General features: G+C 47.4%; 3 protein-coding genes across 12 annotated transcripts in view; 2 read left to right on the plus strand and 1 right to left on the minus strand.

Moving 5' to 3' along the window:
- Positions 1-322: 322 nt before the first annotated feature.
- Positions 323-5,492, plus strand: LOC111074948 (anillin). 2 transcript variants are annotated; one of them, XM_022367969.2, is made up of 12 exons: positions 325-567; positions 649-960; positions 1,110-1,583; positions 1,665-2,016; positions 2,080-2,460; positions 2,523-2,694; positions 2,884-3,022; positions 3,088-3,279; positions 3,339-3,551; positions 3,613-3,982; positions 4,050-4,348; positions 4,409-5,492. In XM_022367969.2, the coding sequence occupies exons 1-12, from the start codon at positions 550-552 to the stop codon at positions 5,126-5,128; spliced, it is 3,642 nt and encodes a 1,213-aa protein (XP_022223661.2). In that variant the 5' UTR covers positions 325-549; the 3' UTR covers positions 5,129-5,492. The 2 variants fall into 2 exon arrangements, with proteins under 2 accessions (XP_022223660.2, XP_022223661.2); XM_022367968.2 differs by having other exon boundaries at positions 323-567; positions 1,110-2,016.
- A 779-nt stretch (positions 5,493-6,271) lies between these two features.
- On the minus strand, positions 6,272-23,326 carry LOC111081634 (feline leukemia virus subgroup C receptor-related protein 2). Of its 4 annotated transcripts, none has more exons than XM_041592849.1 (11): positions 23,224-23,326; positions 22,961-23,033; positions 14,932-15,301; positions 13,774-13,885; positions 13,349-13,451; positions 13,042-13,266; positions 7,952-8,093; positions 7,690-7,886; positions 7,513-7,637; positions 7,194-7,304; positions 6,272-7,116 (listed from the first exon to the last, which is right to left on the minus strand). In XM_041592849.1, the coding sequence occupies exons 3-11, from the start codon at positions 15,089-15,091 to the stop codon at positions 6,834-6,836; spliced, it is 1,458 nt and encodes a 485-aa protein (XP_041448783.1). In that variant the 5' UTR covers positions 15,092-15,301; positions 22,961-23,033; positions 23,224-23,326; the 3' UTR covers positions 6,272-6,833. The 4 variants fall into 4 exon arrangements, with proteins under 4 accessions (XP_041448783.1, XP_041448782.1, XP_041448781.1 ...); XM_041592848.1 differs by having other exon boundaries at positions 23,164-23,326; XM_041592847.1 differs by having other exon boundaries at positions 22,961-23,326.
- A 2,381-nt stretch (positions 23,327-25,707) lies between these two features.
- The window catches only part of LOC111074937 (serine-rich adhesin for platelets), a 30,066-nt gene continuing 29,564 nt past the window's right edge, over positions 25,708-26,209 (plus strand). For all 6 annotated transcript variants that reach the window (XM_041593082.1, XM_041593081.1, XM_041593084.1 and 3 more), the window contains exon 1: positions 25,708-25,783. The gene's annotated coding sequence lies outside the window, so the exon portion shown is untranslated. The remainder of the gene's footprint in view (positions 25,784-26,209) is intronic.

The following is a 26,209-nucleotide window of genomic DNA, read 5'->3' on the forward strand; positions in this document are numbered from 1 at the left end:
ATAGATATGTAACAGGAGAACAAGTCGTTAAATTACATTAGGAAGATTTTAGCCATAGTAGTAGTTTTCAAAATATAACGGCGATAAGTTACTCTTATCGCACAAAAATACCGATATTTTGCGTAACTAACCCTGTGCAACGATAAGTAGAATCAAAAGTCGGTATATCTGATCTGAAATATGTGAAACAACTGAAAAAAAATTTAAATTCAGAAAATTAAAGTAATTGGATTATAAATCTCCCATAAAAACACCCTATTTTCGCCAGTCCAATATATATCACTTGCAAATATATTATCAACAAATATAATATATCGATATATTGCTACCTCATCCCTATTCTACCGCCGAAAAAAAAGCGACGCGCATAATTTCGAACAACAACGGACGCGTACAGAGTCAGAAAACAAGAAGAAAAAAAATAACACAATACAGACAGCAAAAAAAATTGTACAGTGCTAGTAAAAAATACAATAATTAGAGTGCGCGCAATAAATCTTCGCATTCACAGCACCATTAGCAGCGGCATCATCATCAGCAGCAACAAAAATGGACCCCTTCACTCAGGTACAAGGTTTTGGCCGCCGCACACAATGAAGCCCTTTGTCTAACTGCATTTGCATTTGCGTTTGTGTTGCAATTTTCCAGCACATGCTCGAAAAGGCGGAACAGCGCAGTCGCGCGCTCGGCATCAGCAACGCCAGCAAATTTCCCTTGACCGAGTGCAGCGTAGCGTCATCGTCGGCGGCCACAAATTTGGGACCCACGAAGCCCACGCCCAACAGGAGTCACTCACCAGCAGGCCAAAGTGTCAGCAGCAGCAGCGGAAAAGTTGTGATCCTGGACAAGGCAATGTTGGAGGCATCGCCGACCAAGCCGGCCCGTCACTATACGGCCGTCAACAAAGAAAACATGGAAATGGGCATCGAGATAAACATTACATCAGCCAAGGCAATTGGGGTAAGTTTTTCATGTCCTCAGTCCTCATTTCCGCGTCTTCACTTCCGTGGGCACGTCTTTGTCTCGCTGCTATCCCTTTTGGTGGCGTCCTTGGTCTATGATTTTCCTCTTGCTGCTTCGTTGTTTCACGCATATGTACTTTCCACTAGGTGCAAGTTGAAATTCAAGAGCAAGATGTGACGGATGACGAGGACACGATTGGCGATGCTGTCGACAACCCAGTTCAGGCCATCAATCAACCGTTGGCACGATTGCGGGACACCTCGAGGAGTCAATTGAAGCGCATGGGTGACTTGTACTCCAACACTACTGACCTGTCCTCCCCCATCCATCGTACGGAGGCGCAGTTCCATGCAGGTGACGACGACTACGACTCGAATCGCTGTCCCCGTCAGGGCAAACAGCGATTGGGAAAACTGGCTGCACTGGCCGACACCATTAACCAGTGGGAGGACGACACAGCGCATCATGATGTGCACAGACCAATTGAAGCAGTGGCAATGGCCCCACCCAAACCCGATTTGCCCAGCCGGCGTGGAGAGAAAGGACCTGCCCCACAACCGCCTAAGCGAGAAGAGGTCGACGAAGGCGGCAAAACAAAGCAACTGAAATGGGATCCCAAGGTACTGAGCTCATTGGAGGCCCAAGGTTTTCAGCGCCGTGATTCGTCCACCATTAAACATACCTATGATTATGCCAAACAGGGAGAGGCGGCACCAACTGCCACTGCCACCGCCAAGCCACCAGTTCCCGATAAATCGACGACGGTCAGCAAAGTGGCCAAGACATTCGGGTCCACCGCTGCGGCGACGGTATCCACGAAAACTGGGGCGAGTGTCAAGTCCGGGTTGGTCTCCGGGCGTGCAGCCATCTTTGAAAATAGGACGAGTGCTGGAGGGCAGACGCAAGGAGGACGCTTCCAAAAAGATCCATGCGAGCTGTCGCTGAAGGAGCGCATGAAGCTGTTCGAAACTGGCAACAACAAAGCCATGCTGCCGAAGGCTCCAATAGGATCTGCACCCAGTATCAGCCAGATCAGGCCCGAGGAGTCCAAGGGTGAGTGCGCATTCGCTCGAATGATACGTTCAACTTCCATTGCTACTTTTCCTGATCCCATAGCCTATGTTGCTGCTGTGCATCCTGTAACAGCGGCTGCTGTCTCTTCCACTGTGAGCGCTGTGGCGTCTCACAAGCCCAAGCCAGAGAGCAAGTTGCGCGACAAGGTGGCCGCGCTTGTAGCCAATGCCCAGTCCAGTGCGGAGAGCCGCATCAAGGATATTGATCGGCAGCGTCAGGAAGACATGCAAATCATTGCGAATCGCTTCAACAAACAGAAGGAACTCTTTGTTCCGCAGCCAGCGGCAAGGGCGACAGCGACACCAGCGTCAGCGTCAGTACCAGTGACAGTTCCCAGTAAGGTGGCACGGCCCATGCCGCCGCCGCCACCGCCCCCCATGTCTGGGCTCTCTCCTGCCCCAGCCAGCAGCAAGAGGCGCTCACGTAAGCCACGATTAACGGCAGGCGTCCGTCCAATGAACTAGCTGACACTTCTGTAATTTCAGCTGGTGATGCGCCAATTATTGACGAGGAGTCGAAACGCGCTCGCAAATCGAACTCTGAGCGTCTCTATCCTGCACTCTCCGACCTCGACTCTAGTGGGGACAACTGCTGTGCGACGGAAACAGCCACAGCCACCGACGACAGTGATCGACAGGAGGAAGACGAAACTGAAAGGTGCGCTGACAAATGCTACTCCTGCTTGCTTTTCTTTCTCTGCATTGAATAACAACCACCTAACTTTTGACTGATTGACTGATGTGGCGCCGTAGCCCTCATCTAGCCCTCTCATAGCTTTAATTCCCCGTAGACAAGGCCAACAATAAAAATCTTGCTTAACTAACCGCTTATCTTTGATTCGTGCAGTTGCATGGATGAGTCGGAGGACCAGTCGCAGACTGAGGACAGCAGCACCGGCATGTGCAATGGCAGCCTGGGTCGCGAGATAATGAACGCAGTGCAGCGCAATGAGGCGGAGATCCAGCAGCAGCAGCAAGGCAAGAAGGTGAGTACAGGTAGAAAAATAATGGCCCAGCGGGTGGTCGCAACTAATCTCATTGTCCTTTGCAGACTGTGCGCTATGCCGATCAGGATTTCTACTACAACCACGAGGGTCAGGAGGACAGTTCGATTAACTCGTCGCAGGTCTCAGCGGGAATTGATGACTATCTGGATGAGGCGCTTGTCGAAGACTATGGAAGCACTCAGGATGATGACAGCGATGGCGGGGACGGGCACAACTCCAGCCACCTGTCGCTGGGCGTAAGTTTTTCCCCAAAATTTTAATATTTTTTCCCACTTACTTATAGTCCGTTTTACAGAGCAAGGGCACAACTGCCTCGAACAGCTTCTCCTTCCGAAAGACCCCGGCTTGCCAGCCTATTGGCGAGCATCAGGAGCTCATGGACGTGCAGACGCCGCTTCTGAGCGGGGCCCAACCGGTCAGGTCGGAGCTGAGCGTGAACCAGGATAACGACAATCTGGTCACCCTGGTCCACACAGTGAGCTTCTATCGGCGACAGCAGAGTGCAAATGTATGTGACCTACCCCTAAACCTCCGCTTCAGCGTGTCCCTAATCTTTGGTTCTTCTTCAGAGCTCCAGCTCTACACCAGTGCGCAAGATATGTCGCGAACAGCAGGTGATGCGATCGGCTTTGGCTGGCGACTGCCATGCCAAGCACAAGCTGGAATATGACTCACCTCAGCATGGAGACATGGTGGATGCAGTCGCGGGAGCCATTATGGACGAACACACCGATGACGATGACGAGGAGCTGCAGAATGTGCGCGATTCCAATGATGCCACCCAGGCGCAGGACAAGATCAAAAAGTTGTTGAGCGAGGTGTGCAAGCAGCAGCAGGTCATTGGCCAGGCCAGTCAGGCTCTGAATCTGTGCGCAGCTACCGTGGAGTTCTCCGGCTCCACAGAGTCGGTAGAGGGAGAGCGGTATCTGTTGCTGGCAAGTGAGTCTCGTCGCGCCTATACCTTCTCCACACTTATATACGCAACTAAAACCCGATATTCTTGCAGCCCATCGCCGACAGACCTGTCTGGATGAGGTACAGCGTTTGCGTGTGGAAAACAGCGTCCGACCCGTGGGTGCACCAAAGGAAAAGGGATTGCTGACTGTCAAGGACATTACCATTCCGTTGCGGCATGAGTACCTGCGCAAAATGGCCTCGGGCAGCATCAATGGCCATCATCTCGTTTGTCTCCTCAAGTACAACGAACACGTGCTGGCCACCAAGACGGTGCCGACCATGCCCGGACTGGTGTCCGTTAAGTTTCCCGATGTTCTCCAGCTAAACAATGTCTACGCAGACTTTCGGGTTAGTTGAAAGTATTTCCTCAGGCATCGAGTGCCATTAATTGATGGATTTCCCTTGCAGATCACGCTGGAAATCTATGGAATGCTGGCCCAACGGGATCAGCTGCCACACGACCTCAAGTACCACATAAATCTGAACAAGAAGGGCGGCGTGAAGACGCCAAAGAAGAAGGGAGGCGAGAATCGCTTGGTTATGCCGCCAGTGCAGAGTCCGGCCGGGCCGCATGTGGTGCGAACGCCTCAGCTGGTGCAATATGGGTTCGCCATTTTCTCGCTGCGAGAGATACAGCGCACCAGCTGGACGCTGACCCAAGTGCTGGGCGTCAGCCCTCTGGAGGGTGTCGTCCACATGAAGGTCAACTGTGAGCTGTCCGTGAGCGTGGAGTACAAGGGATTCCTCACCATGTTCGAGGACATATCCGGCTTTGGGGCCTGGCATCGCCGCTGGTGCTATCTAAATGGCTCCGTGGTCAACTTCTGGAAGTACCCGGACGATGAGAAGAAGAAGACGCCCATGGGCAGCATAGATTTGCATGCGTGCAGCTCACAGAAGGTCACCACCGCGCCGCGCGACATCTGCGCCCGCCTTAACACCATGCTGCTGGAGTGCGAGCGCCCGGCCAAGGACACGGACGAAGAGTCGCTGGTAATAGTGCCCAACGGACGCACCACCACAGTCCGCCACCTCCTCTCCGCCGATACCAAGGAGGAGCGCGAGGAGTGGTCCGCTTACTTCAACAAGGCCCTGACTCTGCTGCGAGCCTGGGGGCCCACCCACTGATAGGGGAACGGGACCACATTTGACATGGACCACCGCCAACATTTGCAATTGCTGCCACCACTGCCCCCTGACCCCTGACGCAGACAGGGTGGCCTCTTTAAAGTTTTCTCTTTTTAAGTTTTTTTAATGTTCTAATTTGCATTGCGTTTGGCTTTTTTTTTGTTTTTGCGTTTCCATGTTCTGTTTCCATTTGAAAATCCTTCGTATTCTACTGGCACATGTTTGTGTCCGAGTTATATATCTATAAAGTATTGTTCAAATACCTTTTACATGTACGTACGACTAGACCCCATGTAGAACGTATTTCTTTATACATATTGCCTTTAGGATGTGTCCCAAAATATATATATTTTTGTAAATCCCAGTAAAATCTCTGTTACACACTGATAACTTTATTGGTTACTTTTAATATACACATACACATATACACATAATAACTCTTGGCTATGAAGTTGTGGCTACTATCTGTTACCATCCGCGATCTAACATCCAGTGAGAGTTGAAGCTTGCGCACGCATCACGATCTCGGCTCTGGCTGCACTTTACTCAGGCCTCTCATATGTTTCGTGTGTAGGTGGTTGTTGGTTGTTCTGCTGGTAGCAGCTCATGTCAGGTAGTTTATAGTATGGGGGCTCTTCTGTCTCTGTCTCTGCCTCTGCCATTTCAATTGACGCTAGCTTTATTGGCGACTGACCATTGGCCTAAAGGCTGTCTACAAAATTTGAATACACATTTTTCGCTCGTATGTTTTCCTCTAGTTCACAACGATATCGTATGTATATTATATATAGGTACGTATATATTGGATATATGTATATGTTGGTATATTGTATGCAGTATATTGTGTGTTTGTGTTTGACTTTAATCAGCCGTCTGCTCGTCGCAGGCGCTTGGTGGTTGTAAATTCTCCAAAATGATTACAGCTTGCCAGATATGCCAGATATACGCAGGATATTCTCGTGCTTTGTACAACAATAGCGAGTGTGCTCTTCTGGATCGGGTTGGTGTCTCAAAATATGCTTACATACATACATATGTACATACATATATGCATAGAAGTACATATATTTTGGGATGGCGGGGGGAGTAATTGAAGTCCCGAGTCCGCTAATGTTTGGTTATAGTTTTGTCTTGGCTTGGGTCGCTTAGGTACCTGCTTTGGATTGCCTGGACCGATTGGAATACAATACAAGTAATTCTCTACATTATTTGGTGGCTATAATACTGAGGGATAAATATATCTATATGTATAACATTGTATCTCTGTGTGGAATCCTCTGTTGAGTGTGTGGTGGTGGGGCATGGTCGGTACTGTTGCAACAGAATGGATAAAGTTGAATTTCGATGCAAGTCATTGTATTACTTACTAAACCTTAAACGCCTTGGCCAATATAAAATTTTAAAAATAATTGTCTAAGCTTACTCATATGTGTGTGTGTGTGTTGTGTGTGTTGTTTGTGTGCATTTTTAATGAACATTTCATAATTCAACACTTAAGGCTAAAAAGGAAGTGTACATACAGTAAACAATAAACAATAAAATAAATTAAAAAATGTTAAACAATTGATATGCGTAGAATACTCGTACTATACATAAAAACAGTCGACAGGTCCTGTCACTGAGCTGGTGTGGTTGAGGATAGTTGGGTGTGTGGTGTGGGTGTGGGTGTGGGTGGTGTTTCTGGGGAAGAGGGTAGAGAGGGAATTTAGGGGTTGCCAGCCGCACTGCCAGCTTGCGCGTTCTGGCGCCGCAGATCAGACCGGGTGGCGGCCGTTATAATCGTGCCCACAATCAGCATCACCGCCATAGTAGTGTTGGCGGCAATGTCTCCGAACGCTGTGAAGAGCTCCGAGTAGAAGAGTGTGAAGCAAATGCCAAAGGTCTGGGCCGAGGCATTCAGCAGCCCGGAAGATGTGCCCTCCGGTTCGGGGAACGTTAGCTCGGCGCCAAACTCAAAGCCCACCGGCAAGTATCCGGTCATGAAGAAGCTGCAGAGGAGAATCACAGAAGGCAGTTAACTTACTAGTCTCGTGCGCCCCCTTGGGTGTGAATATCTGTGACTTACCCCAGCAGCGACGCTGTTAGGTAAACCACCGCTATGTGTCCTGTGTCCAGGGTGAATGTGAATATCCACATGCCCACCATGGAGAGTGCGTACACCGCCAGCGTCGTCTCCCTAGAGAGAGAGAGAGAGAGAGAGAGAGGGAGAGGGGGAACAACAGCATTGAGTGGGACTCTTTAGAAATTAAGTGGAAAAGGGAGAAATTAATTTGAATTTTCGCTTCCCGCCTGTTGAAACTTTACCAGACCACATGGCGTATGCGTAATGAGTTTTCATCGTTTTGAAAAGTTCTTTGCCTTTTGTTCCCTGCTGCTGTACTTACTTGAACTTGTGCGTCTTGTCCAGCACAATGCCAGAGACCACAGAGCCCAGCATGCCTGCCAGAACAATGCTGAGGCCAATGCGGCCAGCGTCGATCTCATGGTTGGGATAATACTTGAGCACCACCTGAAGAGCAGGGGTTAGAATGTGATTGAAGGCTTTGAAAGGCAACTCATACCGGATTGAGCAGCGTTGAGATGGCATAGAAGACACCCACATTGATGCCGTAGGAGAGCAGCAGTAGGATGAAGTTGCGATTGGTAATCAGATTCTTTAGCGACTGCATAAAGCTGACCTGCTCGGCTTCGATACCCTCTAGCCGCTGGGCAGCCTCCTGGGCCGCCGACGGCGGGGTCGGTGGCTTGTCCTGGAAGACTGCAAGAGCACAAAAGGATTCACCTCCATTACCAATCCTCCATCCGTTCAAGGGTTTCTCTTACATAGCACCATCAGGACGAGCAGCACGCTGGTGAGTCCGGCCACCATGTAAAACATCATCTGCAGATCCTTGCCCACCGTTTCCAGATCCTCGGAGTTCGGTACCAGCATCGGTGGCAGTACAAAGCCAATTGCCACGCCCAGCTGGAAATGAATGGAGTGCCCACTGTACAAGTCGCTCAAAACGGAATCTTTTTCCGCTTCCGATTCTGCTTTGGATTCCGCTACTATTTCTGGCTGCCTTCCGGACTTTCACTTTCTCTACCAGCCCCTAGCACAGTCCCTGACCCAGAACCAGCACCACTCCCGTTATAATCCCCCTACCCCCTACTCTATCTCTACTATGTTTTATTTACGGTGGAGCTGTGAGATTGATTTATACGGAGCTGCATATTCGAACTTTTGCCACCGTTCTCCCTGCTACTACTTCCGCTTCCTCGTGTGTTGCTGTTCTGTTTTTGTTTTCGTCAAAGTTTTGTGGCGCTATGTCGCGGATGCACACGCCGGGCTCTAGGTCGTGCCCGAGTCCGGGATCCTGCTGTAACAGCACCGCTTTTTTCCACACGCCATGCACAAAGTTGAGCTATGCAATTTTTGAAATTTTTTTCTTAATTTTTTTTTAACACTGGGTGTCAAGGGATGTGATGATTCCTGCTGGATTTTGCTAGAATTTGTAGGAACATATTCAGTGCTAAATGCTCTTATAATTTGAGCGTATTCGTTTGAGTTTTTTTTATCTGGAGGATAAAGCAGACTTAGTTTAGAGACTAACCAAAACCTGTGACTAACCTACTTTAAAAATTAAAGTGACTAGGGTGGATAGGGAGTATCTGACTGCCCTCACACTAGATTGTACCATTCTTACTACATTTATACCCGTACTCAACGAGTTAAGGGGTATATTAGATTTGTGGTAAAAGTGGCAGCCACAATTTTGAAGATACTAGAAAACTAAAAACACAGTATCGGAGAGAATGACCATATCTACCAGATTGCCGAGTCAGAATCAGATCATTATTATAGCCAGAATAAAGAAAGTAATTTTCAGTAGCTTCTCCCCCCTCCTCCTGCGCTGTTGACGCTATTCATTCTCTTTCTCGCTCGCACACACTCTGCCCTGTGCAATGCGCGACCTTTCGCAGAGAAGATGTAGATAACTGATGTAGCCAAAAAAAATGTAAAATGTAAAATATTTTCAAATTCTACATAAATCATAAGCTTAAAAATTTATATACTGACTGAGTCCAGGTATAAAAGTAGAGTCGCGTCTACAGAAGCGACTCAAACGTTCCATCTCGTGTTTTTTTTTTGTTTACGATATTGTTTGGCCTGCTATAAATCGGTTTTAGTGGCAGTTTGGCGTATTTAAGGCCAAGTGACATTTCACAGTCCGGTAAATAAATTGGCCCACCGAAAGCACTTTTTCATGCGAAATCATTTCAGTGAATTTTCCATACTTTAACTATCCAGCAACGAAATGTTTGAATAATTTATCTTGCATTTGGGCCATATGAAAAATTCCTCAATAAATTGATCCTCTTACGGCTTATCTGTGGTTCCTTAGTTGCAGATCGAAATATAATAAAATTAAATACTGCTTGTTCAGTATTATTCCAATTGTTTTTATTTCAACACAAAACAAACAAAGCGAGTATCAGTTATTGCACCAGGCCTCGCCAACAATACACAAAACTTTTTGTTCCGTCACAGCCATGAATGAGACAGGACAGGACAGGACACAAGTCAAAGGCAGTGGGCAGAGGTGCAGTGGGAACACTACTGCCACCCTAAGGTGAAATCTATTGTCATGCCTACACAGACCATTGTCAGATTTGGAGGAGGGCGAGACAATACATACATACATACATACACATGTACGTATGCATATGTGGACAATTGAACTGAATCAATTTTGCTCTTTCACATCTTTATTTGCATGAAACGCAGGCAAGATATCGGTAAGTGTAAGTACATCTAATTGCTAGGAGTTGACCTTGATTAGAAAACATTAATATAAACAATTTTATGCTAAAGTGTTATATGACAGCAACAGCCATATCCCCAAGAAATTAAATATAAAGTGTTAAAAAAGGATAGGACATTGAAGAATTTTTTTGCCAGAATCCGGAAAACTTTAGCTCGATCTATGAGTAATAATTACAGAATATTCAATCGAAAAAATCAGTCGCACTTTTTTCGGCCTTTGTTGTTACACTAAAAAAACCAGGAAATGGACAGTAATAAAAGCATCTACATCTTTACATACATAAAGTACATAAAACAAACATATAAAATCCATGAAAGTAAATCGAATCGATTCCCCTCAATACCGTTAACAACAATATGAATAAAATATGAATAATTTTATTTGATTCAGAATAAAATCGGTTATGCCAGGAAAAAGTGAAATCTGATCTTGAAAACAATAAAAGCAGGAAATTCATAGAATTGCAATAATTTGCATAAATGGAATCGAGAGATGGGCCATAAACAAGGTTGGCCCAGAGCTTATCCCTACGGCCCTCCCTTCTGTTTTGTTTTGCTATTTGGCTTTTTTACAAAGAGTCGCGAAAAGATGTTCGAGTGGGACTTAAAGCGGCTCTGTACCTCTTCCTCTCCTCTTATTATCTCTATGGTATTAAGAATAAATATTTGAGCTGACTGAAGACTTTCGTTCAGGGTCCTGTCCCCGTCTGGGTCTCGGTCTCGGTCTGCGTTCCCAACGGTTTTGTGCAAATTGAAAGAGCATCTATAGCATCGCGCGCGACCATGAGTCGCAGCAGGCTGCTTCACGGCGGCGGCTGAAATGGCCGCTGGAGAACATTTCCTACTTGGTGACGGAATTCGCTCTTTGCCGTGTTTACATGCGCCTCAACGCGGCGCACGGCGCGGCAGGCTGTTGTTGCAGAAACTACGTAAAAAACGTAGAAATAAAACACCGAAAAAAAATAGAGGAAAAGAAACTATGTTTGCGCAGCACTCTGGCAACAATGGCAGGCCTGGCCCAGCCCAGGGACCCCCCCACCGAAGCTCTTCCCCTGCCAAATCCGCCGCAGCAGAGCTCAGCGGAGCTCAGGAATCAGTGAAAGTGCCTGTGCAGGGCAGAAGGGGGGGCGTGTGACGCGTTGTCCTTGCCAAATAAGGCGGAGACGAGTCGATTCAGCAAACCAAGAGGAGCAAAGGATGAAGGAGGAGGAGAACGCGAGCACATTCAATGCCACACCGTATGTGGGCTATCATGGCATCCCCCGCTGGCTTTATGTGAACGTTGAGCGAGTTTTTTTTTGGGTACAAGTTTGGCTTGCATTTTCGACAAGAGATTACTCTGGCGGCTGACTTAAAGCCTTGCTCTGCCCCATCGCTCTTTGCATTGCTCTATCATACAACTCAGTCGTGTCGAGCCAGGCCACTTGACCTACTCTTCCCTGCCATGGTGCTCTCTTCGTCGCTCTTGGTACACATCAACACAGTCACAGGAGCAGACACAGACACAGTCACAGGAGCAGACACAGCCACAGTCACAGGAGCAGACACAGCCACAGACACAGACACAGTCACCTCATCATCACCTTGTCTCATATTGTCACATCCCAGAGTGACTTCCTCTTGGCTGCTGTGTGCTGCTGTGTGCTGGCGAACAACAAGCGGAAATTATACGCCTTTTCATCTGCACTCGAGTGAAAGGCAAATATGACAATCCTCACACACACACCTGCACCTGCACCTGCCCGCACATGCACATGTACAATTACAGGTTAGGATGCAATGCGTCCTGCCAGCATGCCATTCGATGTTTGAGCCACACATTTGCACTCGCATCCAGGCAGAGCATGCACCATGCAGCATGCAGACTGCACACTGCTCTGCCTCGTAAATCAACATTTAGGTCAAACTGCTCCTATAACAACCACTGACATACCATCCCATTAGCTTGCCTCACCTTTCAGTCTTTCACTACAACCCGAAACCTCACCTGACATGCCATTCTAATGGCTGAGCAAGCAGGCTAATTGTTTTGCGGTGTTATAAGCCCATAAAATGTCCACAGCAGAAGCAGCATCCAGCTGATGTTGGACTGGGCCAGGACACGACAGGCAAAGGTTAAAGACTATGGGCAGTTGGTACTACTATAGGGTTGGATTTAGATTGGTAATGCCTCTTAATCACAGGAAATATATGCCATTCCATTGGCATATATCGTTATTCCTTTCCCATTGTGTGGGCGTAACCCTTACCCTTTCCTTTCCATTCCTTCCTATTCGTTCCGTAATTAACTTAAACTCTGCTTGTGGCTTGTGGCTTGCGGCTTGTTCGAGTTATGCAAGTGCAGTGAGTGACTGAAATCAAATAGTCAACTCTTTGGTCAGCCACAAACTCAAGACGTCCATTTGATGCAACCGCATAATGCATCATTGGATCGCACCTTCCTCCCTGGCATTTCATTTGTCTGTCCCGTCCTTGTTCCTGTCCCCCCCTCCCGGGAATTCTTTGCGCCGTGGTCCTGCCAATCACTTAGCCATTGAGGAATTTTGAAGAGTCCATTCCGTTTGTTTTCATTGCAGAATAAATTGAACTTTGTCTCCGAGCAGATGCAGTGCGGCAAATCAAAAGACTCTTTCGCATGCATTAGCAGCGGGTAGCAGTGGCGAGGGCAAGGCCTGCTGCTGATGTCCACTGATGTGGAAGAAGGCAGGAGCGTACGACCTTGTCGTTGTCAGTTTTGTTTAACTTGTGATGCAGTTCCCTCGTATTTTCCCTGGGTTTTTCGCAATTTTGTGATTGCCAGCCAACCAGAGCGGACCACAGAAATTGTCTGAGCAAGCCACATCCGCCTAGCCGGAAGTGGGCAAGGCTCGCTCGGTGCCAGGACTTGCTACTGCGGCATCAATCTGCCAGCTGCGAATGGGCGGATGGGCTGCCTTTTCTGTGTTAATGCAAATTTTTCGGCTGAGTAACTGCCTCTGCAATGTCACAGAGACTGAGTGAATAGTACGAGATGTGTTTGCGCTGGTTAACATGGCAATTCCGCAGGGCAGATTACTCCATGAACATCAATAGCAAGTGCAATATGGCCTATACGCATGCGACTTACCTGATTGCCAAACACTCCCACACTGGTGGCCGAGGAGCACTGATCGGGTCCGAACCAAACGGCAGCCAAGCGGGCTGGCAGCGACAGGATGCACACCTGGGCAAAGGCCACAATCGCCTGGCCAATGAAGCCCACGTAGAAGAGCGACGGATCCACCGAACAGACCTTTATCCAGGCCCCTATGCAAGTCCCAACGATGCCGACTAGGGCGGTTATACGTAGACCCTGTTAAGGACAACCAAAGAAATGGGCAGAGAAATTAGAACGAGGCGACAGACACGCCTACCGGCTTCTGGCTCCCACTTACCACTTTGTCCAAGAACCAACTGCCAGGAAATATGAGCGGTATATACAGGATCATATAAATCATGGATGTCCAGTCCACCCATTTATCGCTAATGCCATAGTAGCTGCGGAACAAAGAGGAGCCACGATTAGAATGCAAATTCGTGGCAAAACCGCACTTGACTGGACGTGGGACTGCATGGGGGAGGGCGCTGCATGTTGATGGGGCTCGATTGGCCATAGCGAGGAGCAAATTCTTTGAATTCATTAAGCTTTGGTAACGGCCCCCCGCAGCAGCAGCAGCAGCAGCAGCAGCAGCAACAGTCAAGCTGCTTAATGAGCTTTATGAAAACTTTAAATTAGATACGATGCACCAAGCCTTGTTCGTTGCTGCCTCGTGCCGCTCTCGTACACTGCCATTTCCAGTACCCAGTAGCCCTTTCTTACCGTGTGATTATGTTGTTGATGATGGTGTATTGTATCCATTGCATGGCATTCGAGGCTGAATAGAACACAAAGAGAATGAGCACCGCCCAGCGACGGGCGTAGACTTTGTAGCCTGCAAATAGAATGCGAAACAGGTGAAAGCCACTTGAAATGCTCGTTGGAACAGCTTAGGTGTAGTCATGGTAGTCCTGCAGTCCTGCTCAAGGCCACCTTAGCGCCGCCACCGCACGGCCACCCTCCCTCCCCAGACAGCAGTCGCAAAGGATTAACTGCATTAAGACGATGGCTTACTTGCCAGCCCCACCAACTACTTACTTAAATAGAATTCTCTTTCCGAGCAGTTATTCCGAGTATTCATGCAAACCAACGCAGTCCCGTCTCTCGCGGGTTACAAAAAAAGGAGGAATCAAAGCATAACAGCTTCTAATTAGAGGAAAGTTCGGATTTTCTGGTGTATTGGTGGAGTAAAGCATTTTGTTCTGCCCTCTTCACCGTTTAACTAGCTCTAAGCCACAGCCACTGACATCCATCCTCTTGTGATAATTGACTGACGAAGATGCTTTCCAGCTACAAATTGTTTATATAAAATCACAATCCGATATAGGCACTTTGATAGTGTGTATATACGCTTGGGTTCTATTTATATTTGCAGCCATTCTCTCTTCAGTGTGCCAGTTTCCATTGCGTCTTTTGTGTCGATGCCACTAGCCGGCTGGCTGGCTGACAGCATTTTGGTATGCATGGCATTGAAACTCACAAAACGCTTTGAAGTCTTTCTTATTTATTTATTTGTTTGTTTGGTGTACACTGTTCATGTATGTACACACGAGTGCCACATTTGGATGCACCGAGGGATGCACTTAAGTGAATGTGTGGCTGGGGCTGTGGCTGTGGCTGTGGCTTTGGTTGGCTTTTGCCCATGCTCCTGGCACTGCAGTGCACTGCCTCCCTGATGCATGTGTGAGTGTCCTAGCCACAGCCCACACATCCACTAAACTATTGCCTACCTTGAGGCGCAGTTAGTGTACCGAAAGTGGTGGTGCCGCATACATATGTACATATGTACATACTATACATATGTACAAGTTTCTGCCTTATGGATTATCTCATTTGATGGCTTATACATTTAGCGGTTAACCAATGAAATATTCCACTCACCTTCTGGCGGAGCGTTGCCCGTACCCGTCACGCCCACTCCCACCTTACTGGCCCCCTTACTCTCCATCTCCTTGGGCGTGATCATGTCTGTGGAATTGCTGGCAGCTATATAGGAATCAGTGTTCTCAGCCGCTCCAGTGCCGCTGTGCTTCAGATCCATCGTGCTGCTGGGATTGGGATGGGACGTCGCTCTACGTGCGAGGCGTGGCTTCTGTACAATTTGGGCGGTTGTGCTGTGTGGCAGCTAGAGCTGCGATCGGTGGTGTCGTTGACGTGCAGTGGTGGTTCGGTTATTTGGTTACTCGCTTGTGTAGTGGTTCTCTTTCTAGACGGCTCACTCGTAGTGGCTTTCAGCTGATATTCTGATTCTCTGCAAGTAACATAACATAAATGTGGCCAATTATTGTAAAAGCATTAGCCGGAAAACGTTCAAACCAAAACCCAAGCATGCATAAGTTTGTGGTCACAAAAGGTAATATAAATATGAACCCTAAACTTGGAAATTCCATGAAATTCTCGTGTTTTTCTGTGTTTATTAATACAGCTTAATACAGCGCATTGGGATAACCGGATTGCAATGCGAAAGGCACTTCTACAAAGATCATTAACATTCGACAAGGGCAATAAACTATTACGGGGCAAAATAAATGGGAATATCCCGCCAATAAGCTGTACTTTTGCATGGGATATACCAAAGGATTCTTGCATTTAAATAAATGATAACATTCTGCCCAGTAGAGGGCAGCGAAAGTTCGTTCTGGTTTCTGCTAATAGTGAAATTGCTTTTTGCTTTTGAAAGTCAGAGCTGACACGCGTAATACCCAACATTAAAACGACTTAATTAACTTTTTGATGATGGTTATTACACGCAAATTTCCATTGGTTCAAGTGGCATATTTGTTGCTGCTGCGGGTGCTGATGCTGCTGCTGTTGTAACATTCCAATTTGCGAACGCTCACTCATCCATTGCTTAAATCAAGTCATTGAATCAAATTTAAGCACAGCATTTACCCTCAGGGCCACTTGTTGCTCAGGGGGACTGCCTCTGTCGCCTCTGCCGCCAGCTTTGGGCTTTGGCTTTGGGCTTTCGACTTTGGGAAATGCAATCATCTATCACTGGCTGACTTTGACTTTGACTGTCTCTGCCTCTGGCTTTGGCTCTGGCTCTGGCTCTATCTCTACCTGTAAATAAATTGAGCGCATTTCACCCACTGAGCACGCTGCCAAATTGGAATGTCGGATTTGGGTTCTGCGCTGATTTGGTCTCATTCTCACTGATATTTGCTTCACTTGGCTCGTTTGGCACGTGGCCGTAATGCATTCCGTGCTGTGCACACTTTTAATTCCATTAGCCTCCACTTGGATAAGCCAAATCGAAAGGGAAATGATGTATTTTTGTTTTTCCATTTGGCATGCCGTGACCATTGACAAATGGTCCAAATGAATGTCATTCCTCATTTTCATATCGCCTAATTAGATCGCTCTTTGGGTGTTGGGTGACTGGCTGGCTGGCTGGCTGGTGGATTAGGTCAGGAACTGCCGTCCATCCCCATGCGTATTTTTAGAGCTGCGCTGCGCTGCGTGTGCACCCTAATTGATTTTATTTTTAAAACTGATAATGAGTCTGTTTAAATCAATTTGCCTCATTTACCCCATTCAGATTCAGTTTCGCACAATCGCAGGGCTGCGCCGCCCTTGGAGTGGACTGAGATAATTACTGGCTTGAAATGACCTCGATGTGGCGTATTGTGTGCAAAGAAGTTCTCCCCTCCATAGTCTTCTCACAACACCCGCATTTATCTTGTTTGCAGCTGATTTGAGTCCGAAAATGTGGGGGAAGACTCCCCCACTCTATCACTATGAGCAATCATAAATGGAGCCACTATTCGTATTCCAACTGCACTCGATGAGCGATAAGACCAACAGCCGAGAGACCTAGACCCTAGACCCCAGACCCTGGCATGCCTTCGAGCGCGAATGGCCGTAAACTTCAAACTAAACCGGCTGAAGGTGGGAACTTGCCTTTACTCCCACAACATCGTAACCGTAACCATAACACTACGTACATTTTTGATTTAGCCTTGCACTGAACCCAGAGAAATCGGGCCAAGCCAGAAGGCCTAAAGGTGAGACCACACTTCCACACACACTCCGCGATGTTGGCGCTGACAGTGACGGAGGCGGCTGTGGCGGCACAGGTGGAGCACAACGCCGGCGGTGGGCGGTGGGGGGGGGGAGACAAGACGAGACGAGACGAGACGTAGTATTGAGAACGCAATCGCGAACGGACAAAGCGGCACTGAAACGGAATCCGACAAGCGCTCAACTCTCGTCATAAAAAGCAATGTTGATTTGCAAAATGCTTTCGGTTCTCCGCCGCTGTTTGTATTTGCCGTTATTGCTGTAAACAGCTGATTCGATGGCAGCGCAGACCGACCAACCGCTGCAAACTAAAGTAACCAAACACAATACCCTCACTTCGAGCGCGGCTGGGGCCCTGCACAGTGGGCGCTTGGAGAACGAACAGTGATGGGAATGGACTGCGGTGTATTGCGTCAGACCCCTTGAAGTGGCACGGCACTCTGGAGTGAGCCCTGATATCATCTCAATCGAGGGTACTCCGAAGTCGGAACTTGCGATTTATCTGCTCCATAAATTATCACAAATCGTACGGGTGACAAAAATAAAAAACAAGTTTACGACGCAGCAGTTGGGCATTGCACGAATTTTAAGTTACACTTTTCGGTTGCATAACTTTATTCGAGCACTGTTGGGATCGACGCTTGGACTCATCATATCTGCTGTGAGAGACCGAGACCGAGACCGGACCGCTCTTGGAAAAAGTCCAGTTGTCATGAATCAGCATACAGTGAGCTCTCGCTTAGGGGAATTATGCTCAAATTAGTACAGAATGCAAATGCAGAGTCACAGAGTTATTAGAGAATTAATTGTCAGGGTATTTTTAATGTCTGACAGCAGTCTAAGGGCAGAGCAATGTTAGGCCGTTCTCTGTACTTTCTCCTCACTGTACTCTCACATTATTGCATTCTCAGTTCGTTTGAAATGCAACTTTTACTCTGCTCTGCCCTGACCCCGCCTTTATCACACTTCCCTATCACCCACCTTTTCCTGGCAGCGACTGCAGCACGTGTGTTTGGGTTGCGCCGCCGCTCTCTCTCTCTTGTCGCCTGCTCTCCTTTGGCACTCATTCTCTTCATATTTGATTTACGCTACTCTCTGGGTTTTTTTTTTGTTTTGTGATTTGTTTATTGAATAATTTGCCTGCGGGAACTTCCACTTGCACTTCCCTGTCCCGAGTACGGTCTGGCAGGGCTCACAGCGTGCTGGCGACGCCACCGCCACATCATCTTCGCAATGTCGACTGGATGGCTGGCTGGCTGGCTGGCTGGCTGGCTGGGGGTCATTATTCGATTAAGGCAAATTATTATGTTTTATTATTTATAATGCAAATGTTAGCGCAGACACCGCCAGGGAATGTGAATTGGGCCAGCTGTGCCAGGGGGGAGGGGAGGCGGTGGCTGGTCGAGCGTACACGTACTTTCATTTGTTTCAAGTGCTCTCTCTCGTTCCATTCCAGACTTATCTCCGTTTTGTACATTGTCATTCTGTTCTGGGAAATGCGAAATGGTCGCGCGATTTTCAAACTTTGGACGAGTATTTGTAGCCCCGATAATAACAACTTAATTCGAGCGCTGATAAGCTTTTAACATGACATTAGACTGATTATTGTAGGTATTATGGGTAGATTAGTATTACTATTATTATGCGATGGCAACCAGTTTGTGACTCCGTAAACCCCCATGATCGGTTGGTTTTTGTTGTTGATCAAGTAATTCCCTGTCATCTAGAGTGGTCGTGGTCACGTCTCGTTGCCTTCATTATATCCGGCACTCAAAGAGTACCGGGGTATATTAAATTCGTGTTGATATCCAAATGTACCAGCCATAACCCATAGAGTACTATGTACATATTTTCTTGAATCGATATGGCTATGTCCGTCTGTCCATCTTGGAGCTTCTTGGCGGATTAATCGAGATTCTAATTGTGTAAATTAAATGCATTAGATTGCATATGTAAGCTCTGTCTACCAGGTAGTATATTGTCGCGACTGCCAAAGCTATGTTAAATAGTTAGCTATTATGCAAGGTAACAAAGTTCCCAGTTATACAGACAATTAACGACCAGCTTCGGGGCCTCTACCTGTATCGTACATCACTCAGTGAGTAATGCAATCTAATATGCAACCGCAAGAGCTGTAATCGTTAAATCAATGATACTCGTATTTGTAATTATCTTTCAGATGATTTACTGAAGGGGAATTACATATGTACATAGCTAGAAAACACCACTATCGCCGATAAGATACCAGTAACCTTTTTAAATGGTATTATGGAGCAGAGAGAACTGTGGAAGACTGTGGCAGAGCAAGAGAAAACGAAAGTCTTTCGATTCCTACTAAACCTTAGAATCAATATATTTTTCGCTTTCCGCTTGGATGCATGGCAAAAGATACACCAGGCAATTGGTTGTGTGACCATCTAAGAGGCCACTGTCTGTAGGTCAAAGTCGGGCCACTCTTTGTTTCGCTTGTTAGCCCGTTGTTGAGACGATGCGCAGCGGTAAGCCATCGAAATCAACTACCGTATACGCTGCTAATTGATTCTCAGTGCGCCATCCAGTCGTAATCCTTTTAATGCCCGCATGCTCTGACACCCACTGCACCTCCAGCCGTTCCTTTCCGTTCCCCCTTGTGCAACAACTCGTGCCGCGTGCAAAGCTAAGCCCGAGGGCAGATTGCCACATTTCCCATTCACTCTTGCTGTCCGGGAGTTAGGAACGGTTGCATTTGAGCAGTGGCAATGCTTTTGTCTTGATTTCACTTTAGCCGGCGCCTGAATTTGAAATGCAATTTGTAGCAAACAAATGTCCAGCGGACTTAGAAGCGAATTCTCGCAATTCTCGCGCTGAGTCCGGCCCCAATTAGGAGACCCGCAGCCAGCAGCAGCCGTAGCAGTAGGAGAGGTCTGAGCCACGTAAAGGGAAATATTTATACAAACAATTTGCGTGAACGGACTCAACACCTTTGGCCATTTGTGGCCAAGCTCATCAAACTGGGCTGTAAATCAAGTTAAATGAGATGGGGTGGGGTGGGGTGGGTGGTTGCCATGGCTCCGGGCAGTTATGAATATTTCCCCCGCTCAGAAGTACAAGTGGAGGAATAATCAGCGGGAAATATTAAGCTTCCACTCGGATTTGTGTGTGTGTGCATTTAAGTGGGATTCTTGCTCTTTGTGTTAGTGTCTCTTCATCGCCCATGCTCTCTGCTTTGTGGCCTACCGTTAGGCGGCTCATTAATGACTGCTTTAGGCCAGAGGGGTGAGGGGCTGGCTGGGGCATTTGTCAAGCCCGCTTTAATCCCTAGCAAATCGCGTAATTATATACTTTGTGTGTGTCTCCTGCATTCACAGGCCGCCTCTGTCCGCTCTGCTCCTCTGAATGCGATAAAATTTCCGCAACATTTATTTATTAATTAAAAAATTTGTGCCATTGATGAGGGGTAGGGCTCTTGCTTAAGCTAGATAAATTACCATAAATTGTATTTTATTGCTGAAGTTTGCCTCAAAGAGAATACAGACACCCACACACACACAGTCGCGCAGACAGGAAGAGCTTTTCCACTTCCCTAAAAATGTGTAGCATACTTCTGAGCGCACCACAAATTTCCGAATTATCAGCGGAAAAGTTTCTGCCAGCAGCAGCAGCTGCTGGCGCAGGTCTTGTACCCTTTTTTTTCTGCCTTCGCCACATGCTGCGGCTTCTTAGGGGCTGGAGGGAGGCGCCTCAATTATGCAATTCTGCAGCAGAGCCAGTGCCAGTTGGCCAAATCTGAGATTAGTTTGCAGTTTTGTTCAGCTCTCTGTATTCAGATGCGTTTTTAATTGCATCAAAGACTGCTTCCGCTCCTGGACAACCACCAATGCCTTGTCAGCTTCCTAATTGGACATCTGCAATTAACTTCAATGGCAGTAGACCATTTTTTTATTTATTTTTTTTTGCCAATTTCCTCTTTTGGCTCATTTTTCACTCTGCATTTGACATTTTACACAGTTTATTCTCATCCTTCCGTTCTCTTCCCAAGCGAACTGTCGTGTTTCCTTTGCTATTTATGTTTTGCTCGCTAATTTCCGGTCGGAGTCTTATTTATTGACCTGGATGCCGTGTACACGCTTGGATGTGGACTGGTATCGAAGTATCTGGCTTGTCATAATTAATGCTGCTCTTGAGAGCATTCTCTGAAAGTGCATTTTGTGGTCAAATGGCAAGTTTAGAATTCATTTGTGCTGCCACCAGGAAGTGCCCTACTTTCTGGCCAACAACCCAATCAATAACGTTGACCCCAGTCACAGTTGCAGTCACAGTTGCACTGTGCACGGTTGCCAATAGTCCTTAAAAATTGCATGACTGCGCTTATACCGCAGCTCTTGTGAACTCAATTACGTGTCGAAAAGTTTCGCCCACACTTTGGTCACCTGTATTCTCGTATCTGTGAGCCGTGCCCCCAGAAAAAGTGTCAATTGACCTATTCGAAAACAGTTTGTGGTCTGCTGTGGCGAGTGATAAATTAAATTTATGTTTTAGCATTCAATGGAAATGCTTGGGTAATTATGGGGTTCGGGCCTCAGTTGCAGCTCATCTTAGAATATTTTGGAAGAGAAAATGGGTAAATAAAAATAAACGATGACAGGAGGCACTCATGGGTATAAGGCTTAGTTTGGGGATTATCTATGGCTATGGTTGCTGTTCGGCTAAATCAATGGGCTATTAAGGAGCTTTAAGTTTGTATACAGTTCTGCTCCAGCTTGCGGTGCTGATCTGCTTAATTTGTGGGATTCGAGACATTTAAATGATGTTTTACTCGAACCGAACTTAACTGGGGCTCACCGATTTTTATTCAGAGTGAAATGGACATCGAAGACAACCGCATATTAATCAATGAACGAGAGAAGGCATCATTTCAAATGCTAAGTATTCTGCATATCTCAACCTTAAATTCAAATCCACACTCCTCACTGATTAAAGGGGAGAATAAGTGGCCCTGGGCAATACGGATTTCAGTGGCGATGGAGATTGAAGACCTTCCACACTTTCAGGCGTTTAAGCATTCCAAACGCTTGACGCTTTCGTTTGGGTGTGTGTGTCGCTTGTGTGCGCTTGTGTGTGTGTGTGAGAGAGTGCTTCAGTTCAAAAACCTCCAAACATTGCGTCACACGCTCAGAGACACAGACGGGCCCACACTTGGAACTTGGAAGAGGGCTGCTGCCAGCCCAGCCAGACACGGACACATTCAACGCTGCTCTCGCACACATCTCTGCCGTCGGATGATGGTTGGTGTGTGGTCGAGCTTTGGATTCAGGCGGTGAGTGGCGTGGCAGCTGCACGGCAAGCCCGTAGCAGGAAGCGGGTAAGTGAGAGAGATACTGGGCGACTGGGAGCGTTGATTGGGAGCGAGAGAGAAAAAGAAACCGCTGGCTCTGTCTGTGTCTGTGTTTTGGCATTGTCTGGTCTAGCTTTGCTTGGCGCGCCTTCTGGCTGTGGGGCTTGGAACCGGATTTGGTAATAATGCCTGCTGCTTGGGCGCAAATAAAAAGAGGAGACACCTGGACCCGGATAACGGGCAAACCTTCTGTCTGTTGTCCTGCTCGGATGCATGCGGAAAAATCAATTTATGGATTTTAGTTTCACTTAAATTTTGTTTTGTTTATTCCTCTGGCACGTTCACATCTTTGCCTCGCTCAGCATCTGTGCCGTGCCTCAGCTGCCTCCGATGCGGTGGCAGCTTGTTGATGCCACCAGACCACCTAACAGAATAGTACGAGTACGTGTGCAAGGCTGCAACACACAATCAGACAAGCAGAGGCGACCTCCACTCGTCCGAGCACTTGGCAACTCGCAATTAAAGCAATTTCTTTTAATTGCAATCAAATGAGGCGAATACACTAGCACTTACCCTCAGTCACTTCGTCACTGTGTCACTCCGTCACACTCCGTGCAGGACCCAGCCAGGATGTTCCGTTTGCGCGCTAAAACGCGTAGCGTGGCAGTTGTGTGCGTCGTTGGAGTTTTCGAATGGAAACAAAAGGCGAAACGGAACTTCTATTAGAATGCTTCTGGGGAGGAGGATGGGAAAAGGAGAAGGATTACGATATGGACATTTCACTGCACTTGGACTCGTTTGGCTGTGCCACACCACAACTTTCTGGATGAACCCACGTGTACTTGGTATTCACGGTCTGAATGTTTGTTTGCACAGGACTCGCAAAGCGTTCCCTCGTTTCCCTTTTTTGCTGCTGCTGCTCCGCTGCTTGGCTTCGCTCGTTGCCAACCCTTGGAAAGAGTACAGTAAATGCCATTGCCTCTGTCCGTTTTATACGCCAGGCTTGGATTCCACACCCCGCCATCAGCTGTGTTGGATGCTGATGCTGTGGATGCTGATGTACAGGAACGAGGCCTGCCTGCTCTCAGCTGCTGTGCCCCCAGTGCGCAGGTACAAACAACCAGGCGGCTGCCTTCCTTCTTCCCTCGCGGAGGAGCCCCATCTGAACATAATGAATATTTCAAATGCTGTTGATAGTGTCAAGTGCCTGCTCGTCCCTCCCAAAATTACCTTTGAAACACAATTTCCTCGGTCACAAATTGGATCAGCCTAAAAGATGTCACATGTTTCTCCACATTCAGTTCTCAGTGGCTGAGTGGCACAGTGGCACAGGGTGTGCCGTGTCCGAAGTTCCATAGCCCCCACTTGTTGCGGCTATTTGTGAAGTTTATTTTCAAGTCGAAACTTTTGCTCTACGGCAATAAACTTTTCGCCTGTGGCAGGACTTCATCTTTGCTAAACAAATTAATAAACTCAAATTAGTTGGTAAATCTAAAAATAATCATTAGTGTACTTAAAAGTACACTAAAAGTACACCTTAAGGTTTAATTACCTTTTAAATATTTGTTTTTAAATATGGTAATATATCGAAGAATAAAAGCAAACATTTACGCTCATTAAGTCGATTCTCAGGCCCGCCAATAAGGCCAAGCATAAGTCATTAATTTGATTTATGCAAACGAATTAAATTGAAATTGTCTGGTCATCGAAAGTGGCTGTGCGGCTGATGAAATGCTTTCACCGTCCCGTCCAATATTCGGGGCGCCAGCGTATTTTATTGGCCCTGAATGGAAACTCTTTGATTTGGTAGATTTGTCCCACGTTTTGGCCATAAACAACAGCGGTTTATATACACATACAGACACACATATGTATGTATGTATGTGCGAATTGTTTAGTGCACTCTCTTCTTTCTCTCCATTCGTTCATTTCATTGATGGTTATTCTTGCTGTATGCTGGAAGATTTTGGATAGTCATAATCTGTTCTTTCTATCTTTAGCGACGAAGGAAGCTTTTCATACCATACCTAATCAGATCGTTTGTTTGTACAGAAGAAGATAAATACATAAATATGTATATCTACTACGAATGAATACTATAATACCATCTGTACAGTGATTGTAAGAGCAACACTGAAATGCCGAAAATCTAACTAGAACTAAGTTTCTAGTTCTGTTTACCTTTTTCGTAGGTGAGGCCGAGTCGAGTGAGTGGATCAGGTGCAATGTGCTGTTGGGCGGGGTGGATGGAGTGGCGTGAGGCGTACACAAAACGAAAAGAAAACGAGAAAAAAACACAAACTCCGACAAAGCTCTGTCTGGGGCTCTGTCTGTCTGTCTGTACTCGTATCGGATGTCTCTCAAAGGTAGTTAAACGCTTCCTACTCCCAGCCAAACCACCAGGCGGCGCGGCTCTGTGCTGGGTCAAAGCGAGGCAATAAACAAAGTCCGACTGCTACTCTCTCTCTCTCTCTCTCTCTGTGTCTTGGCCACTATTACTAGATGTAGGTAGGGTATTTCACGTCTTGCCTGGCCGGAGCATAAACTATTTATAGCTTGTCTACTATTGCTGTCACTACTTTCGCGCGAGGCTTCTTTCTAACTGAACTTGTGTAACCGAATATCCCCCTGTCAGTCTCGGCTCTTCCAGTGGCGAGTGGTCAGTCTCCCGATTCCACTGCCCCCCGCCCAGCCACTTGCAGTCACTCCTTCTCTCTGCTGTGCCATCTCACATCTCCCATCTTCAATTGCTTCCTTATGCATACAAATTAACGTTTTAGCACACGACGGACGACGCGCTAAGTGGAAAAGTTTCAAAGAGGAAGGCATAGAGAGTGGGAGAGCGAGCGCTTGCAAAAGAGGAAACAAAGAGGAAGAAAGCAGATAAGTACTTGTGACAAGAATTGGTGCTATGCAAATGGCCTAGTGAGCGAAAAAGAGTCGCACTTTCCATGCCCTGGACCCGTTCCGATCATCCCAAAGCCAAAACTCAATTTTAACTTGAACGGGGAACGGGGGAACGGAACTCGTTTGGCAACGCCACCCCTACCCTACCCCCTAGAACATGTTTTACCCCCTAACTTCGGTCAGGTACACCAGAGTGCAGAACAGAACAAAAGTTTGCCGCTAAATTTGTGTTCGCTTACCTTGCCAGCTGTTGAACAACAACAATAGACGAGAGAGAGAGAGAGAGAGAGAGCGAGCAGGCAGTCGCACACAGAGAGAAAGATAGCGGCTGAAAGAGAGTGAGTGAGAGCGGGAGCAACGCAAAGCCCGACTCATACCTGAGGCTCCAGCTCCGGCTACCCACTCACGGCATTCGCGTTTCAACCTTTGCGTCGCGTGGTGCGCTTTGATAAAACAACTACACTGCAACTCTTTTGTAGTGCCTACTAAGTATGTACGACAGAGTGTCGCGTAGCACGGCGGCCGATAAGTTAACTAAGCGGGCTGCGCAGCAACAGCAGCAACAGCATCACAGCATCGCAGCCGAGCAGAGGCCGGAGTCGTTGAAGCGAAAACTGTGAAGGGCAGCAGGCGGCCATAGGGCAGGCAGGCAGCCCCAAGCCTTGTCCCAAAACTGAAAACTAAAACTGTTTGTGTGTTCTGTGTCTGTGGCTGTGCCTGTGTGTGTGCTGTGATCGCCGTGCACTCCTAGTGGGTCACTGGAGCGTGCGATATGCCCAAAGCGGCGAGAGAAACATGCGACTCATGCGCTAGCTTGGCTCTGAGCCAGTGGGGAGGGCTCCGGTGGCATGGGTGACGGCTGAAAGGGCGGACGGACAGGTGTCAATGTCAGTCGAAAATGCCGTTTGCTTAGCA

Source organism: Drosophila obscura, unplaced genomic scaffold (genome assembly GCF_018151105.1).
Source record: "Drosophila obscura isolate BZ-5 IFL unplaced genomic scaffold, ASM1815110v1 contig_186, whole genome shotgun sequence".
Taxonomy (NCBI): domain Eukaryota; kingdom Metazoa; phylum Arthropoda; class Insecta; order Diptera; family Drosophilidae; genus Drosophila; species Drosophila obscura.

Bases quoted from the DNA above. Each gene is read 5' to 3' on its own strand.
- LOC111081634 (XM_041592849.1), bottom strand. From the start codon at position 15,091: ATGGATCTGAAGCACAGCGGCACTGGAGCGGCTGAGAACACTGATTCC. The intron at 7,887-7,951 runs GTAAGAGAAACC...GTGCTCTTGCAG, and splicing joins GCTCGTCCTGATGGTGCTAT to TCTTCCAGGACAAGCCACCG. The intron at 7,305-7,512 runs GTAAGTACAGCA...CTCTCTCTCTAG, and splicing joins GACAAGACGCACAAGTTCAA to GGAGACGACGCTGGCGGTGT.
- LOC111074948 (XM_022367968.2), top strand. The intron at 2,461-2,522 runs GTAAGCCACGAT...CTGTAATTTCAG, and splicing joins CAGCAGCAAGAGGCGCTCAC to CTGGTGATGCGCCAATTATT. The intron at 2,695-2,883 runs GTGCGCTGACAA...TGATTCGTGCAG, and splicing joins GAGGAAGACGAAACTGAAAG to TTGCATGGATGAGTCGGAGG.